Below are 19,028 nucleotides of genomic sequence, written 5' to 3'. Positions count from 1 at the left end.
ACACACACTCTCCTGTAATTAAAGTAGTGAGTAATAATAATTAAAAACTCTCTTCCTGTCTGAAATGCATGCCATTGCTTAAAAATATTGGAGTTACTATACAGTTTCAGTTGTGATGGATTTTGTTTGGGATATAAGGAGCAGAGAATGTGAATTTAACCAAAAGATATTTTTTGAATTAGATTTTTTTAAAATTTTTGTTACTTTCAGTGATATGAAAAAAAAATATCAACAAAGATGGAAAACAGATTTTTGGAAATTCTCATTTTGCTTCTGTTACAGAGTAGTGTTATCTCACTGAAACTGGCACTTAATAAACCACTTTTTAACATGGTTAAGGCCAGTAAGCAGCTGGTTCTTGGTTAGGATAGCATGCTTTTCTCTGTGGCTAAGTCCAAAAATATTGTGTATCTCTAAGGCTGAATAAATTCAGTATGCAGATATGTTTCCTTGGAAACAACTTGTAATTTTAAAGCACATGCAACAATGCAGCCCTTATGTAATTTATTAATGTGAAAGACCTGGCTCTCGTGAGCCTTATTAAATAGATCAGCCTATATTGCCAGGAAAAGGGAATTTGCTTTGATTACAAATACAGCTTTTCACGTGCTATTAGATACTGAGATATTCATGAGTGGATGTGATGCTGCTGCTGTTGTGCCAAGTTGTATTGCCCACTTGGGTGACACAGTTCATACTCTTTCTTCCTGAAGAATATGAATACTCAGGACATTCTGCCTATTCTGACAAGTTCCTTCTTTGTTTTTGCCAAGGTGCAGAACTTAGAAAAGGTTATCTTGCTGTTCCTTTTTAAAATGCCACATTCCAGGGGACAGAAATCCTAGTTTGAGTTTACACAAAGGAAAACTCTCCATTCAGTTCCTTCTCAGGGCATTGTTTCAGTGATGTCCTCATTTATGTTTCAATAACGTGAATGATCCTCACAGATCTATATTTTAGACTCAAAAAAATATGTTGTGTCTCTGTTCCAAAGCAATCTCCAGACTGGACTGAACAACACTTCAGTAAAGCATGTGGTTCAGCAGAATTGTTTGTGGCAGGGAATTACTAGTAGTCAGAATGGCCCAGTGGGGTTCTAAGCAGGAGAAGGAAGTTGTTCATCTGCCCAAGATTTTCGATAGCTGAGGTATCAAGCTCAGTAACTTACCTAAACTCATGCAGACTGAGAGTTCAGTTCAGGTTTCGGGGCTGTCAGTGAAAGTGTCTGTCAAACTGCCTCTGTGTAAGGTCTCTAATAAATAACTTTACCTGTCACTCCCCATCAAACAGAATATGTTGTTCATCTTTCTATTAGTAGTTTACTTCTTTACTTATGAAGCTGCTGAAATGGTCTGCTAGAGCCAATGAAGTACTTGTTTTGAGTTTTTTAAGCATTGTCTTTAATTTTTAGAAACAAACTGAAGAGTAAAAACAATTCCCCATCTTGAAGTTCCTCTGCTGTCCTGAGTCTGAAAGCCTCTGTTCTTCCAGGCGTACTCTCCTAAAATTACCTACCTGGCTTGATGGCTACTGTTTTCAGTTCACTGATATCCCTGATATCATTGTACAATCATGTCTTTGTTGTGACCTTTTCACTGTAATGTAGACTCCTCAGACTATGTTAAAGTAGATATTGCATTGCTTGTGTATTTATTTAAACAGATTTGCCATGTTCCACAATGTCAGGATACCTAAAGAAAACATACTGAATATAGCTGGAGATGTCACAGCTGATGGAAAGTACTCAAGTTCAGTCAAGGTAAGAATCAAGGTTTTGTTTCATGAATACAGTTCATTAAATATGCAAAGGTATAAGCAGGTTAAAAGAGAGAGCATGGGCCTCTCATATTGGGAAGCACTAGATATAATAATAATAATAAAAATAAAAATAATAATAATAATAATAATAATAATAATAATAATAATAATAATACCTTCACTTACATAAGTCTGTTGACCATTTCATATGAGATAGTCAGAATGCTGGCTTTTTAATTGCCTTTTGGAAATGTCTCAACTCACCTTGCTGATCTTACTAACTTCTTGCTTTTTGTGCTACATCAGTGATTGTAAAGCAATTTAGAGAAACTACTTCGAGTCTTTCCAGAATGCCTTATCTGAATGTGTCAAGAAACAAATCTGGCCAATCCTTTGGGCTTCTCATCGTGCTACCAGAGTTGTCCCTTTATAAGGGAGGTAAATGAAATGTTAGCCTCACCATTCCGTCTGTGCCTTTTCTTCATTCAGGATGTTAAAGAGCGTTTTAGTGCATCTCTGGGATCCTTGTCAACTGGCAGAGTTCTGATCACAGCAATTTCCATGACCAATTTAAAGCTTGCCATATCAATAGCCATTCGCTTCTCAGCAGCTCGCCGTCAGTTTGGACCAACTGATGAAGAAGAAATACCTGTTCTCGAATACCAAACACAGGTAAATAGTTTGGAATTCACATGTACAGACTTTTATATAATCAAACTCATATTCAGAGCTACTTCAGATCAAAATAGTGACACTGAAGTTAGTGACACTAAAGTTGTCTGTGTCACCTGAAGTGCCGATCTAGTACAGCTGTGAGGGTGCATTACAACTTAGGACCTCCTTAGACTTCTTCTGGCATGACCAGGCTTTTGACAGAAGTTCTTGGAATAGCAAAACCTCAAATATTCATGTTTCTTGGAAGTACGTAGAAACGTTTGTCTTCTAAAATGTAACATTTTCAGAGAAAGACTGTCTTCTATGCACATATGAAAATACTGCAGATGTAGAAGCTAGTATTTGTTTAAAAATGCCAGTGTCTCTTACTGCTGTGCTAATTTTCTCTTTTTTAGCCTTTATTTAAAAATATAGAAGTCAATGACATTCATTGTGGTGATGTCTCAAGCTAGCTCTAATTCTGAGTGGAGTATAACCACTGTTTTTTCTGGAGAAGCAGCTTTTGCTTTGAAAAAATAGAGCAAGAATATGTAAGGTAACTCAGAAATACAGAAAATTCAGATCTGCAGAATGAGAAAGATTAGTATATAAGAAGTCCTAAAAACAAACCTGCCCAGTTTGGCCTTTCAAAATGGGTGGGTTTTTTCCAGGTCTTGCAATTTTGAAAGATTTCATGGGTTTCTACAAACTTTTTAATCGGTTAATTAATCGGTTCAATATTATAGGACAGTTACATGCACATAACTATAAAAAAATACATGTTGATTGCAATCAAATCTATTTAATTTTTATTCTAGCAATGGCGTCTTCTTCCTTATCTGGCTGCTGCATATGCTTTAGATTATTTCGCCAAATCCCTGTTCGAGAACTTCGTAGAATTTTATGCAGGCTTATTAACAAAGCAAAGGAGTCAGAGACAGGTGAGATATTAACACATTTCTTCTTATCTGAGTTCTCACTATAATGAAATGGAAATTGTTACATGAAAGACTGACTTAGAAGTCTTAGGCCATGTTACAATCAAGAATGCCAAATTAATGTCTCAGAATTATGGAAGATACAAAGTAATGATTGAAGTTGCATTCAGAAAATTTGTTTTGATGAGTGGATAAAGTTTGTGGGATTTAAGGTCATGTTCCCTTGCTGAATTGTTTATCATAAATATATGATGATAATGCAAATTCAGCTTATAATGTTGTAAATGATACTACAGGGTGCATATATCAAAGACTTTCTGAAATGTTACTATTCTTAATTCCTGCACAGACTTTGTGAGTCTGACTTGAGTTTGCAATTAATATTCATGCATTAGAATAAACAATTTTTGAGAGGAAAGTTAAGATTTTTGAGTCTTAATGCTGAATTTCTCATCCACAGTCAGGCCATTGAAAGTTACCTCTTCATAAAGGTTTGATTCTCAACCAAAATAGCTGCAGTATGTTTTTATAGCATATACTTTTTTTTAAGTTTTGACAAATTTAATTACTAGGGGCCTACATCCTGGCTATGTATTGCTCAGATCTCACTTAAACACTTCAGCTTTTTTCAACTAAAATAAAGCTTATGAAAGATCTGTGTATTAATGGCTGGGTATTCTAATTTCTTCTCTTTGCACACACCACAGAAGAATCTGGTTTTTTTAATCTGATATTTTATCTTTGGACATTTCCAGTGCAGTCATTAATCTTAGGCAAAACAGTGGCTAACAGAAGAAAAATATTGTGATAGATAAAAATCTGCTTGCCAACAATGTTAAGAATGTAATCCTTATGATTATTATTTCCTTCTCTTTGTAAAACTGATGCTTGGAAGATCTCATAGAATCATAGAATGTCCTGAGTTGGAAGGGACCCACAAGGATCATTGAGTCCATCTCCTGTCCTTGCATAGAACAATGCCACAGTTCACACCATGTGTCTGAGGGTGTTGTCCAGTCTCTTCTTGAATACTGTCAGGCTTGGGGCCGTGACACCTCCCTGGGGAGCCTGTTCCAGTGTCCAGCACCCTCTGGGTGAAGAACCTTTTCCTCATGTCCAACCTAAACCTCCCCTGGCACATCTCCCTGCCATTCCCTCGAGTTCTGTCATTGGTTGCCAAACCATGCGAAAACCATGTGGGGCATGGTCTAAATATTAAAAATAACCCCTTGGTGACTAAGGAGAGAGGGTTGGCTTATGTCCCAGAGGGGACAGAAGGTTTCTCTGGACATGCCACCTTCAATCACCTGCTTCTCCATCTCTGAGAGGAAGAGACTGGCAAGCAGTGAGCTGTGCAATGCAACGCCATGTCAGCTGGCATGTCTGAGCTAAAATGTACCCATGTGTCCATGCTCTGCATTTACACAGTTCTCAGAAAACATTATATATGTATTGCAAGTTATTCTATTGTTCATTATAAAGCACTACACAAAGCTATGGCTTTAACCAGTCATAAACTTGCTCTGTGTGAAAGTCATTACTCACTTGTAGCTTGTTTTGCACAAAGGCTGATTTGGGACGTGAGATTCATGCTTTGTCTGCTGCCAGCAAACCACTGTCTTCTTGGACGGCCCAGCAGGCGGCCCAGGAGTGCCGAGAAGCTTGTGGAGGACACGGTTACCTTGCCAGTAAGTTACGGACTGCGGCACACACTGATCAGAAAGACAATGGTTATGTTGATGCATTCTTTGACTGTTCTTGCATCATGATGTCTGAATTTTACCAAGGTGTTTGAAAAGGGGGTTTTCTGCATATCTATGTTTTTAAAGTTGGTTTTATACCTGATACCACAAAAAGATCTAAACCTGTGCAGTGTCTCTACCAGCATTTGAACAGAATAAGACTGTACCTGTGATTCAGTCTCAGTTCCAAAAATAAAGATACAGACTATATAGATGAAAATTCCCCTTGTAAGATGAATGCCACACCTTTCTAAGGTCTTTCCAGTATATTCATTTTCACAAGCTAATGAGTGAACTTTCAAGCTCGTCTATTGGTAACAATAGCTATACATACAGGAACAGACATCTCTCTTGCATTTTATCACATAATAATTATTTAATGTCTCTTAGCATCCATTAATACATTGCAGTATATTAAATTGTGCACTTGTTCTTATTAAGTTAATCGCCTGGGTGAAATCCGAAATGACAATGATCCAAACTGCACATATGAGGGAGATAACAATGTCCTGCTTCAGCAAACCAGTAACTACTTAATGAGCTGGATGAATTGCATAAGAGGTATGTTTTTATTGTGGAATCTTATGCTGGACCCAACAGTGTGTAGCTAATGGAATTAGGAGGTAATTTCATACTGAAAGCACTTGACAGTCATTTAATCATTTTGTAGAGCATAAATAATGTGCTACAGACTCCATCATATGATACTTTAACAATACACAAATATTTGCTGTGACAAATATTCTTTCTCATAAGTCTTGCAAAAGCTAGCTAGATGTTTTGCTATCCCTAATCAGGTTAAATAGTATCTTATTCTCTGAGAATGCAATTGCATTCAATGGAACTACTCCCAAAGTCATTTTAAGTCTGAGTACCCTCTGCTCATTGTACTTAAAAGAGCTCATATTGCCTAACTTGGTAAAATATCCATCAGCACATTTTGTATTTCTCTAGATAAATGATTTTGTTTCCATTTTCTAGCAGTGAGTTTCATCAGCATCTTACAGAACTGGAAAACTCAGCAACAGAAGTTTAATCTTATGTGGCATACAGGCAGCAATGTCAGGTTTTTCAGCACTTGTCCACCAGTCCTCATTTGGCTGGACTAGGCCTTAATAAAATAAACATTATGGCCTAATTGCATCTGGCCTGTCAAGTGTATGCATGGCTTTGTAATAGCCTTTTAGTTCCAAAGAGTCTGATTTCTTTTCTCATAAATAATTTTTATTTTCTTTGCTATTTCAGATAAAGCTCCTTTTGAATCCCCTTTTGGAACCATAAACTTTTTGCGAGACTACGATCATATCCTTGGCTGGAAGTTCACAGCCATTAGTGTTGAAGATTGCATGGACTCCTCAGGTAGTGTTCTGCTGCTGTTAAACTGATTCTAGAATCTTAAATTCCTTTCCAGAGGAAAGAATACAGAGATTTGATAGTGAACCTCCGCTACTTATTAGATATTTGTCGTTGTCAAGGTTTGATTGCGGGATGACAATAAAACCGTGGCAGATATATTGTTAAGCCCCTCTCCCCCCGTCTTGCCCTTTAGCTCCTCCCTCTTCCCACTAAGGATGGGCGATCGGGAGGAAAAGAAGGACAGAGAGAAGAGAGTTGGAAAAATTAAAAAATGTTTTACTAATGCTACTAATAAAACTAGAGAAAATAATACAAAATATACAAAACCAATCTTGAAAAATCTGCTCTGGCAGATGTAGGGCTGGCACCCTGGACTGGCCTTGGCGGCTAACCAGAACTGGATTCAGTCAGTCTGTCACTAGGCCTCAGTTCACAGGGACGACTAGCAAGGTCCTCTCCTAATGTCGGCCATAAGGAAAAGGGACGAGATCCTCATGATCTCCCACTTTTATATGAAGTATCACGTGAATGGGATGGAATACTTAGTTGGTCAGTTTCAGTTCACTACTTCTCATTGCCACTCTCGCAGGATGTACATCCATCCTTATCAGTCCAGCGACCTTGCATACCATTGCTATGTCTACCAAAACATGTATCTAGCTTTCAGGAAAGCACAGTTAGTAAGAAAGCTTTAGCTGACAAGAAAATTCACTAAAAGAGAAACTTGTTTTTAACAAAACCAGGACAGTCATTTTACTATTTGTTGACTTTCTTTGCATTATATACATTTACTGAGAGCATAGTTTACATTTCAAAATATGTCCTTTTGTCCGCAGCCTCAATTCTAGAATGGAGGATAGCATCAGATATTTTTGCTCTTCTAAAATAGCATTTGTGATCTAGGGCTTTTTTGCCACTTAATTGTTGTTTTCAAGTGACACTGTCGTGAGGGGCGTTGATTGCCATGACCTATTTTACTGTAGAAAACCATACAAGTAATTTAGGAATATGTTGAAAAGGTTTTAAGTGTCTTCAATTTTGACAGTTGCTTTTGGTTACAAGGAGAAAAATGAGTAATGGTGAAAGAAAATTCCCTGCAGTTTCCCTGGCCTACTCTGCTATAATCAAGTATGACAGTAGTTGCTGTTCCCCTTTTTGTATCACTGAAAGTCCAGATTGGCCCTTGGAGGCAAAAATTAACAAAGAAATGAGCAGATAATGAGATAGTCACAGAGCATTGAGCAAAAGTAAATCTGTGAAACCAAGAAACTCCAGTCTTAATATGTAAGGAGCAGTTCAGTTGATTCCTAGAATTCAGTAACCAGTTCAGTGCTCAGATAATTGAAAAAAGCTGAACTTCAGATAGTGATGCACAGAACCAAGTGACATAGTATCATAATAACTATGGCGTAAAATCTGAATAACTTCAAAATACAAAGGCTTATAAGAAAAAGACTAGTTCAAAACAAGTGCCTGCTTTCTTTTTTGTTGCATGTCTCCAACTTGTGAAATCCAGCAGAGCATAAACTGATACCTAAGCACATGTTCTCTCCTCTCTTGTAATACCTACTGAACCAGACTATAGTTTTAAAAATATCTGAATCTGTTTATTGATGCATTCTGTTAGAAACTGGACTGTTAATTTAGGTGCTTAATTTTAGCAACATGTGAACCCTCACAATTGCCTAAACAATATCCTATATTAAATCTTAAGCTGAGACACAGGCAAGCAGGATTCATACAACGACTTGAAACTGGAGTACTGTTTTTCCTTAATAATTCCAGGCTGCTCTAAAATTATAACACATAAATGTACAAAGCAGTTAATTAAATATTATTACATTTAGCCGCCTTTGCAATGTTAGAAGTCCTGTGCTTGACAGTATGTAGTATCATTTCTCAATTGCAAATGGGTAGGTCCACAAAATGTGAACTGTCTTCTTGTATTCTCAGAAGAGACTGAGTACCTTGTAGACCTAAGTCTTAATATAGGAAGAAAACAACAACCTAAAAAAATTAGATCGAGTCAAAAAATATTTGTGACTAAATTGATCCACGAATATAACTTGTCTTTTAGCTTGGGATCAGTTTAAACTAGTGTGTGGTCAGGCATGGCACATCTTCACTGTACAGTTAAAATCTGACTATTTTACCAAACTCTTATTTTCTGTATCTACAGTGATGGGCAAAGTGTCATGTTAATGGATTGATTAATTAACATTTTTCATCTCAGGTAACAAAAACTGAGACTACAGTAGAATCTGCGTGAGACTTCTGCATTATAAATGTGGATGTTAAGAATGTGTGTTTTCTCTGTCTCACAGTTCCTTTAGCAGCGTACAAATGGCTGGTTTGCTACCTGCTCCGAGAAAGTGACCTAAAGCTGAGCAAGGAGAAGCAGTCTGGACAAAGTGATTTTGAGGCAAAAAACAACTGTCAGGTAGCACTTATTCAGCTTTCTTATTTTATTTACTAATTTTCATTGAAGTTTGTCAGATCCTATTAGTTTTATCTTCTTGTATCATGAAGTACAATTTCCTCAGGCATAAAGCAGCAAGTCTACAACTAATAAAATGTAATACCTGTCCATGTGCATTATATCAAACATGATAGCAGGAGGACAATTATCATCATCTTCCAGGATATATTTCCCTTGAGAAATGTTGCAGGCATGTACTAGGTGATATCTGCAATTTTGATATCCCAACTTGTGAAGACTGAATTTACTACCATTAAACCTACTGCAGCATCTGATTATTGCATCTCCATCTGCTCTTGTGGCCAAATACATACGGTAGGAAAGAATCTTGCTCTGGCAGGTAGGTAGACTAAATGATCTAATAGGTCTTTTCCATCTCTAATTTCTGTAGCGCAAGTAGTCATGAAAGATACCAGACTGACAGCATTGGAACCTGAAAAGGAAACAGTGACAATCTACATACAGCAGATCCACTCTCACACCAGTGAGTTTTAACAGCTAGGAATGGCTTAACTCCAAATTTCAGTCTATATTCCCAAGCTCCCTAAATTCTTCCGTTACCTCCATGAGAAAAACTGGCTTGCATCCAAGAAAAGAACACTTGTCATTTGTCACTGAGGTGAGAGATCAGTTCCCTGGGGGTGGTGACTGTCACTTTTTCTGGAAAGCTCATTAACAAAGAGCAGGAAGGAATATTCAACTCTGCACCTAGAAAAAGCCAGTGTAGCTTCAGCAGAGGATTATCTCTGTGAAACCACTGGTAAAGTGTAGGAAACCTTTCCTGCTTTTACCCTTGACAGAGCTTACTAGAGAAACCTTTCAGGGTCCAATTCAGAATGGGAAATGCCAGAAATTCAGGTCTGATCACCTGTCAATTGGCCAGCTCTTGAGAGGCTGTTGCCAGGGCCAGTGTGTTGAAAGTGATGGTTTGCTCAGCAGTGTGAAGGTTACTCACCTTGCTTTTATGTTAAAATGTGCTAAAATTTAAAGATACTTTGGCACACAACTATTTTTGAGATAGGCATTGATATACCTTAGATCATTAGGTTTTCTCCCTACCATTCATCACCAGGACAGTGGGATTTTTTATTTTAAGCAGCATGCCTCAAAAACATCTGAAAATAATTTACAAGCTTTCTTTAAAGACATGTACATATTTAAAGTAAAACTTTCTGGGCGTGAAAAATCACTTTTCTGTCAGCCCAGTGCCTGACTAATATATAATATTTGTTCTTGCTATGGGAGATCTGGAAGAGATTCGTAGTCTATCTGTAATTTATTGTGGTTTTGAAATAGCATGATAGAAACAATACAGAAGTGCAAGCAAAGGTAAAGAGGAAAATAGAATTATACATGAAAAGAACAGGGAATTAATTCTCTATGGTTACTTTGCTATGGTAAGACTTATTTGATTCTGACTAGGGAACTGACATTCATATATGAAATAATCCATCTATTAAGGGGGAAGTCCTCCCTAAATCTACAGAGAATACGTGTGTATCTTGCAGTTCATACTTGCGTCTGAGCTTGGATGTAAGTGTGCCACTGAACAGCTGTCAAGACTGAAACATTAATCTTTGGAAAAAGCCTGAACAAATGAGCTAAAAACAAACACCAGTTTACAGCATTGCAACAAATCAATCACAACAGTAATGGTTTTATTTTCCCTTTCTGTTCACCAACTGGAATGTTTTCAGTCAACAGTCTCTTTCATGGTAGGACATATGCCACGATACAGAAAAGATGAAGTATATAAAAGTAGGCAAGTGTTCCTGAGTACAATCACTTAAGGTTTTATACTCCATATTGGCAGTAACTGGTGACTTGCCTTTCTGATTAGATAGTTGGCAAGGATTAGTTGTGTGGTTATTTCAAAACATATTGCAATCTACTGCAATCCATAAAGAGAATCCACTCCTGCTAACATGATCAGATTTTTTATTTATTATTTGAATGGACTGTAATAAGTTTTCACTAAGTTACTGAACCACTTTGAAGATTTTATCCTCTTTATAAAATTTTGCATAATATTAAATACATAAAAACCTAACTTTATCTTCATAAAGTTACAGGAGTTGATTAATGATCCTAAAGTCAGCAAATCTGATTTGGTGTGGTCTTCTCTCTGATATAGCTGCTGAATCTCATAAAGTCTGGCTACAAGTGCCAAATTACACTGGTAACAATCACACAATATGCCCTCTCTTTGGAATGTTATAGGAGACTACCCAAAGTGGAACACATTGGGAAATTAGGATCTTACTTCTGAGAGGCATTTCATGACTAACCTTTGCAAAGACATTGTAGAAAGAATGTTCTCTTACAGTTTCTTCTTAGACTTTCTTCAGTCTCAGCCTAGATCAGCAGATCTAGATCAACGCATCTCCATTGACTTCACCAAAGCAATGCACTTCTGCACCAGCTTGGGGTTGGTTCCTGGTATATTGTTACTCTGTGTCCTTCTTTTCTGTTTCCTAAGGTGTACTACTGTCGATCCTTAGCCATTGCTTTTATTGAACAAACAGTCTTACAAAGATATCATGACTACACTCATGATCCCAACATACCACCTACTCTGCAGCCAGTGCTTAAGAACCTCAGTGCTCTGTATGGACTCTGGTCTTTAAGTAACCATCTGGCTGTGCTCTACCAAGGTGAGATCAACTCCCTGAATATACTGTGCGTGTCCTGACATAAAGATTAGGATTTTATTTTCCCATGTTGCGTCTTGGCAGGGAAAGGGAATCCTAATTAGGATTTAGATCAGAGCAATTTCTTACTGCCTGTGTAATGTAAAACAACCACTCTGGACAAAATTTTCAGAAGCAGGAATATGGAGCTACAAATGGATCTAGCTCAGACATGGTGGAGGGCTCACAAGTTTCGATGTGGTCCAGGTGCTTGGGGGAGAGGATGGAGGACAAGCAGCCAGATGCTGTGGTGTAGCTTGTTAATGTAAAAGGATCCAAATGTCTTAGACTGACAGTTTTGCAGTCAGGTCATTATTGAAGGACAGTCAATGCGATCACACAGGAGCCTCTGTTTAGTCTGTTGAATACTGTACTGATAAACTCCTTTGTAAAAGGATTGTATCAGTGTAATCTTAACTGGTATAAGCTTATTTGTGAATGTATTTGCAGGTGGCTATGCTTCAGGTGAACAAGCTGGTAGATTTATTCAGAATGCTATTCTGGAGCTTTGCTACAGGGTAAGCCTTCAATATTGTTTGTTGTCATTAAATAATAACATAGTATACAAAGACTAAAAAGGAGACGTATCATTTATTCTATACTTCAAGAGGTAAATTTAGCAGGATTTTACTTTAATAGTTTCTGAAAAAATTTTCTGTAAAGCTTAGTAACTCATTGACTCTGGATCTAGGCCTAGTTTATTTGCCAAAAAATGAAAAGCAATATATTTTACAAAAGAGCACTACATCATTTGTGGCCTTGCAATCTTCATTGGAAAGCCAGTGAAATGCTGCAGTCAAGTTCTGTTTATTTCATTATTCTGTTAGCTCATGGAATTTTTTTCTCAACACAAAAGGGATTCAAACTGGTAAGTGCAATTTCAAAGAAGAATCTGAAAGTTATGTTTTTAAAGTTCTAAAATACATGTTTATGTGTGTGTAAACAGTACCACCTTGTTTAAAATGTGTTTAAAAACCCCTGACCAAAAGAGGAAAACATTTAAAATACAGTCTGTCTTGGCAGTTACCCTGCAAGTAAAAAAAGCAAAATGAATCTTGACTCCTCATTGTGGATTTCTCTTAAGTTACCAGTAGCTGGTACTTCATGAAAATAATTCTTATGCTGCTCTGTAGTTCACAGGTAGCCATAGACAACTACAGAAGTTGCCAAATGTATGTCTTTTGTTTCTGAACAGCTGAAAGATGATGCCGTTGCACTGGTTGATGTCATTGCTCCTCCTGACTTCATTCTCAACTCTCCCATTGGTAAAGCTAGTGGAGAGGTAAGAAAATCCATTTTTAAATTTGCAGCTGTAGTCATTAAGAAAGATGTTGCCTGTAAATAGGCATAACATATAGGAGATGCTTCACAGCTACAAAAGAAAGGGAAGACCCTTTTTCAGTAAAACTTACCAGAGGTAAATTGATGTCAGCAGAAAATGGCATTTTGTGTTTGCTGAAGATAGGCTTCAAAGGGGAATTCATACAGTATTGCTCTAGATTGCTCCTGTGGGCATCTGTGCTGGTGAACTGAAAAAAAATAATAAAAATTACACCTCCTAAGATTTCCTAGGGAGAAATACATCTTTAGTGTATAGCTTAATACCTTGGAGAGGTACTAAGGTGTGTTTCTTCTCTGCCTGTCTTGTACTAACCAGTGCAAGGTACAGCATTACCCAGGGGATCTCATTAATCTCAATACAGACTTGAAGGATGCTGTTTTGTTAGCACCTCTCCTTGCTTTAATTAATATATAATCCATCTTCATTAGGACTCAGAGATACTTTTTTTATAGTCTAAATTACACAACGCAAGAATTGAATCAAGAGCATAAGAATGGCTGGAATATGGGATCCAGTTCAGAGAATACTCTGTCACTCACAGTAGCCAAGGAGAACACTGAAATACAAAATGAAATATGAATATAAAATATGAAACAGGTGGAATAGTGAGGTGTTCTTTCCCTGATGTCTTAACTGTTGGCAGTTGTATTTAGAATCATAGAATAGTTTGGGTTGCAAGGCACCTTGAAAGGTCATCTAGTCCAACCCTCTGCCATGAGCAGGGACATCTTTAACCAGATCAGGTTGCTCAGAGCCCTGTACAGCCTAGCCTTGTATTATTCTGTTTAATAGCCACAGATTTATCTATCTTTCATTCATTTTTCCCATGCAGTTGTCTTTTGCCTTCTCTGACACCTTGCAGAAACCTGTTCCGTAATTTAATTATGATTATCGTGAAAAAATGCTTCCTAATCCCAGGCTGTGTACATTTACTATCTGAGGGGGCCATTCCTCTGAGAGTCCTTGATTTCCTTCTGTGCATCCTTCCTAGTTCTGCCATATCCTTTCTGAAGTGTCATAACCAGACCTACAAGGAGGGTTCAGGATGTGGTTGCACAACGGATTTGGCTATACTAGGTCGTGGTCCCTCTCTTATTTTTGTATTTTTCCTTGACACATTCAAAGAGCCGTATTTCATTCCAAAGTCTCAGCCAACCAAAACACTTGCTTACTGGCCAACCCTGCTCAGCAGAGCCAAGCTGTAGGATAACTGTTAGTAGAGACTGGTGTCGCAGTATGGGAGTTTGTTGTTGGTGTGGATGGACCCTGTAGAGAATCACTCGAGCCTGGGGAGGCTGCCAGGAAGTTTGACAGGTTTGCTGAGTCAAGTGTACTCAATGCTTTTCAATATTCTCGGTCAGTGTCTTCATGTCTAAAGTTTTCCATCGTTCCTATGGTGATCAAGCAATACAGAAGACAGCCCAGATGTTTCTAACGAGACACTGGCCTAACAGAATGATTACTTTGGTAACACCGTTTCTACAAATAAAGGAGGAAAGGCTGACTCTACATATTCAGCCACCTCAACAAGAGGACTATGATCATCCCTGGAAACTTTGTTTCACTTTCTGTAGATTTTTGAGGATTAAATTAATGAAAGAGATCATGGAAGGGAAGCTTCAAAGGTAACTCAAAGAGAAGAAACATCATCTGTAACAATGTTAAGAACATCTCTCTTGTCCAAAACTGCATTTTCCCATTGTTCTATCTCTAACAGAAGCTGTGAGCAGAAGCTACAGCCAGGAATGTAAAATATGGTGCAAGTACACAGTGATCTGTTCCTAGGGTACTACCCCCTTTCTAGCAGTCAGATGGAGATTTCTTATCAGCAGCTCATAAATCTGTCATGTAATGGATTTGGCCAGCTCTTCTTTGGCCAGCTCTTAGCTCACGCAAATACAAAACCCAGAGAGGCTTTTAATATTAGGAATTAATATTGGAAATTAATAGTAGGAATATAATATGTGACACATGCAGATATGACTCTAAACACTACTGACTTCCTCGTATACTAAATATTTGGTAAGGTTTTTGTAAATTCATGGAGTCACATTAAGAAAATAATTTCAAGCAGTGATATCCAGCCTGTGTTCTGCAGAATTCAGGAAGGTTTTCTGAATTCCCTCTAAGTCTGTGGTTTTCAACTTGTGTAAATATTTTCCACTGAAATTTGAAAAAGGTTGCCAATCCTTCACTCAAAGAAAATACTTAATAAAGCTGCTTGTCTCCGGGCTGTCTGTATATTTAATTCTCTACTCATTGCTATCTTCACAACTTCTGGAAACCAATGCAAACATTTTAGTAAGAATTACAGCATGGTAAAGAATAGATTATCCAAGCATAACAGGAAAATGAATTTCATTCAGAATAATCTATGTTGTACTGCAGTAGAATGCCTTGCACCACAGGCCACAGATGATAATCAAAGAAGAAAAAAAGTTTCCAAATGTTTATGGGAAGCTTTAAGCACTAAATAAGTATTTAGATTACTTTTAAAATAAACTTTGATGGTGTGGACATAATTTCCCTATAGAAGCTTTGACAATCTCAGCTTAAGTACGTGAAGTTATCGCCACATTCATTTCAAGATTAATTAAAAAGTTTTAGACAATATTAAATCAAACTTTGAATAGAAAAAATAGTTAACACTAGCCCACGTAATCAAGGTAAAATATATTTAAGATTAAATATCTTATATTTCAATATTTATTTAAATCATCACAAATATATATGGCTAAGCTATCTTTTGATGTAGAGGAAAGGTTTTTCATTTTACATCACTGACTGCTTTTATACTATGTTAATGTTGTATTATACTGTACTCCAACTTACTGCTGAAAATATGGCCTTCCATTCCTCATCTTTCTGTAATAGTATTTAAAGTTTTAAGCTTCAGTTAATTATGAACTGCCAAATATTGCTAAAATTATACTTTTGCACACTTTGCTTCCCATGTACTTTTTTTTAACCATTCCACATAAAATTGCAAATTGATGAAGATGATGAATTAACAGTCTGCTTACGAGAGAGGAGTTTCTTGTGCTCAGATTGAACAGTTCACATCTGGGAGAGAAGTTATGTTACTTTCCAGAAATGTGTTGAAATAAAGGTAAAAACAGACACGCATGAGTGCTTTCAGACACACTCTTCAGGTTTGGACAGAATAAAGATTATATTAATGGAACCTTGTTTCCAAATTCCTACCTTTGATAATACAATTCAAGTTGAAAACAAGAAATCAGAAACATTACTGGTTTCCTGCTTTTATCCCAAGGATGGTCTAAATGATTTACACAGATATCTGATGTTTACAGTACTTTGAAATTCTGTGATTTATCTTTGTGCTTGTTCTTGCATGTACATAATTATTCACATTTGTTATCTAGAAATTCAATCACAATCTCATTTCAACCAGTAAGTTAGATAATTTATCTTGCAGATGTTTTATTGGTTTTATTTTCTGTATGAATTAATATTTTTTGTTATTATTTGCAGTTATATAAAAATATGTGGGCAGAGATCCTTCAAGGCAACAAAGCTCTGAACAGACCTTCATGGTGGACAGAATTTTGTGTTAATAAACCTGTTATGGACAGGCTGAGGTCAAGACTGTAAACTAAGCAACTTGCAAGAGGCTGGATGGACCTGAGATGGATACCGTATTTCAAACATCAGGAGGAAATGAGACTATATGTCAAACACTGAAAATGAAGGAGATTTTCTTAGAGAAGTGCCAAGTTTTAAAATAACTTTGGAATCCAACTTGGTCTCAGGGACTGTTAACATAATAATGACAAGAGCAAGAGCAACACGTCTGCAAATTATTCATATTTACCCAGTTAAATACAAAAAAATGAAGATTCATCATGATCACTGCTTTGTAAAGTTTCTATTACATAAAATAATCAGTCTTTTGGCTTTACTGTCATATTGCAAAAGTTAAATAATTAAAAAACATTTCCCACCAGGGATTATGAATAAACTGAACAAAGGCAAAAGAAAAGAGAATTTGAATAAAAAAGAATAAAGCCATCAAGAACACCAACAGTGATAAACCTGTATTAAAGGATGGGAGTAATTTCTGAAAGCCCCTTTGAAGTCTCTGAAGCTTTTCTCATCTACTTCATGTGCCTCTATGTTAAACTACTTGGTTGCTCTTTCAGTGCAGGAAAGGATTGGGATTTTAGATAATCTGTCTTTGAATTGTGCATAACTCTGTAGATAAAATTAATTGAAAATCACTAATTTATAAATATTTGAAAAAAAATTTATAGTAATGCAAACTTGTAAGTCTTATATGTGTTCTTTGTTGGTTATAACATTTCCAGTAGTGCAAAAGCAGTAACAAGCCTGTGATACTGAGACACCCATAGAAACTCTACCTGTGTTTTAGGTCAGAATATACTCAAATGAAGTATTATAAATATGGTCTGGTAAGACCATATGACAGTGGTAGGTATTATTGGAAATACTAGGATAATTCTCTTTCAGAGATATTAACTATCAAATATTTTTTTCAGAAATGGAAAAGAGACTAATGAGACTTTGAAAATTCAGAATGTTTTAGATATGCTGTCAAAACAAAATTCATTTTTTCCTTTATTATATCTATGAACAATATGTTTAAAACTAAATTCCTGTTGCCATTGCTGTTGTGAGCAATCGTGTCAAGCCAAAGAGATTATTTTATACATTAAAAAGTTGTATTATAATGGTAATCAGGGATTAATTATAGTCTGGACTATTAAATAAATGCAATTTTAATACTTGAATGTTGAATTCTGCCTGAGCAGACTCTCTACTTGTCCTCGTGGGGTTTTACAATTTCATCTGTTGTTGCAGTGTCAATATATGAAAGTTTCTAAGTCTTTACAGACTACCACTATATGACCAGGTAGTTCTATAGCGGCTTCTTTGATTCTGTCTAAATCTGACGGAGCTCAGGTAAAATTTCATGGCTGGAGAATGTATTGAAGGCTAGTGTTAAAAAGATTCTCAGATTAAAAATCTTTCTATTTACTAAACAGATTTCTTTTTATGTTTGTTAGTTGTATTTTTAAAAGCCCTTTATCAGAGAATCTGGTGGTTCCAAGTGTGTAATAACACAAGTACAATTAAGAACAGGTCAGACAGAAGCTTTTTTAACTAGGACCATAGCAAGAGAACATTTGGAGAACATCTGCCCCTCTGCTCCCCTGTTCTCAGCCAACTAAATGAAGAGACCCAATGTATATTCTGTTCCCAAAAAAAAGAAAAGGTGAGGAAAAGTAATAATTTCCATGTTAACAAAGCCAGGTGTCCATCCCTGGAGACACAGACTCCGTAGGTAGTTTGCTGACTGCCAAGCAGTAAGTAATATAACTATGTGAAGAGATGGCTCATGGTGGAGCCTGCAGTAGCGGTACAACCTGGGTTATCTTAGCTCAGAAGTGTGAAGTTAGAAACAACCACAGACTGTTAGCTTTTAATTGAAAGGCATGTTCTTTTAGAAAAGAGAACATGTTAGGCAGACCTGTCCATCTTGAGTATGAATAATTTCACCACCACAAGTTGAAGGTCAGTTAAAGATGATCACTCTCAGAATCTTCAGGGAAAAAAAAAATGGGGGGGAAGGCAGAAACAAAAACCCCAAAATGCCAAAAGTGAAACATCAGGAAAATGGGAAAAACTATCTTGTTAAACCTTACCTGTATTTTTTTGCTGAACTTCATTTTCTTTGCCAGAGATAGCCTGTTCCGTGTATTTTTCTGCCTCTATTCTTTCTTATTTTCCAGCAAGATACCATAATTCAGAATGTTCCAATAGAAGCTCTTTGTCTAGCTATAGAACTGTAGGAAACAGTCAAAAGTTTAGCCTTGTTTGCTGAAAAAAAAAAATCCCAGTAAAAAGTATTTATTTTCTTGGTGCTGTTTTGCCTCTTTCAATAATGTCCAATAGGTGGCAATCATCCTATGAAAAAAAAAAAAGAATCAATACAGTTAAATACCTGTCATTAGATATTAGGGGACCATATAGCCTAATGATTATCTTAATCTATTTTCTGTATCTGGGGAGCCCAGCCAGTCTGTA

The 19,028-nt window shown here is 36.7% G+C and overlaps 1 protein-coding gene across 1 annotated transcript in view; it reads left to right on the top strand.

Moving 5' to 3' along the window:
• Positions 1–17,798, top strand: part of ACOX3 (acyl-CoA oxidase 3, pristanoyl) — a 35,914-nt gene extending 18,116 nt beyond the window's left edge. Inside the window, exons 8-18 of the mRNA XM_080343158.1 lie at positions 1,663–1,759; positions 2,248–2,430; positions 3,231–3,353; positions 4,918–5,038; positions 5,534–5,653; positions 6,338–6,451; positions 8,773–8,888; positions 11,407–11,581; positions 12,068–12,135; positions 12,813–12,899; positions 16,455–17,798. Of these exons, the coding sequence (XP_080199284.1) occupies positions 1,663–1,759; positions 2,248–2,430; positions 3,231–3,353; positions 4,918–5,038; positions 5,534–5,653; positions 6,338–6,451; positions 8,773–8,888; positions 11,407–11,581; positions 12,068–12,135; positions 12,813–12,899; positions 16,455–16,574 (1,324 nt within the window). The 3' untranslated portion in view covers positions 16,575–17,798. The remainder of the gene's footprint in view (positions 1–1,662; positions 1,760–2,247; positions 2,431–3,230; positions 3,354–4,917; positions 5,039–5,533; positions 5,654–6,337; positions 6,452–8,772; positions 8,889–11,406; positions 11,582–12,067; positions 12,136–12,812; positions 12,900–16,454) is intronic.
• Positions 17,799–19,028: the final 1,230 nt, after the last annotated feature.

The sequence above is a fragment of the Nesoenas mayeri genome (genome assembly GCF_963082525.1).
Source record: "Nesoenas mayeri genome assembly, chromosome: 4".
Classification (NCBI taxonomy): domain Eukaryota; kingdom Metazoa; phylum Chordata; class Aves; order Columbiformes; family Columbidae; genus Nesoenas; species Nesoenas mayeri.
Note: the sequence above shows the minus strand (reverse complement) of the source record. Positions and strands in the feature narration are given on the sequence as shown.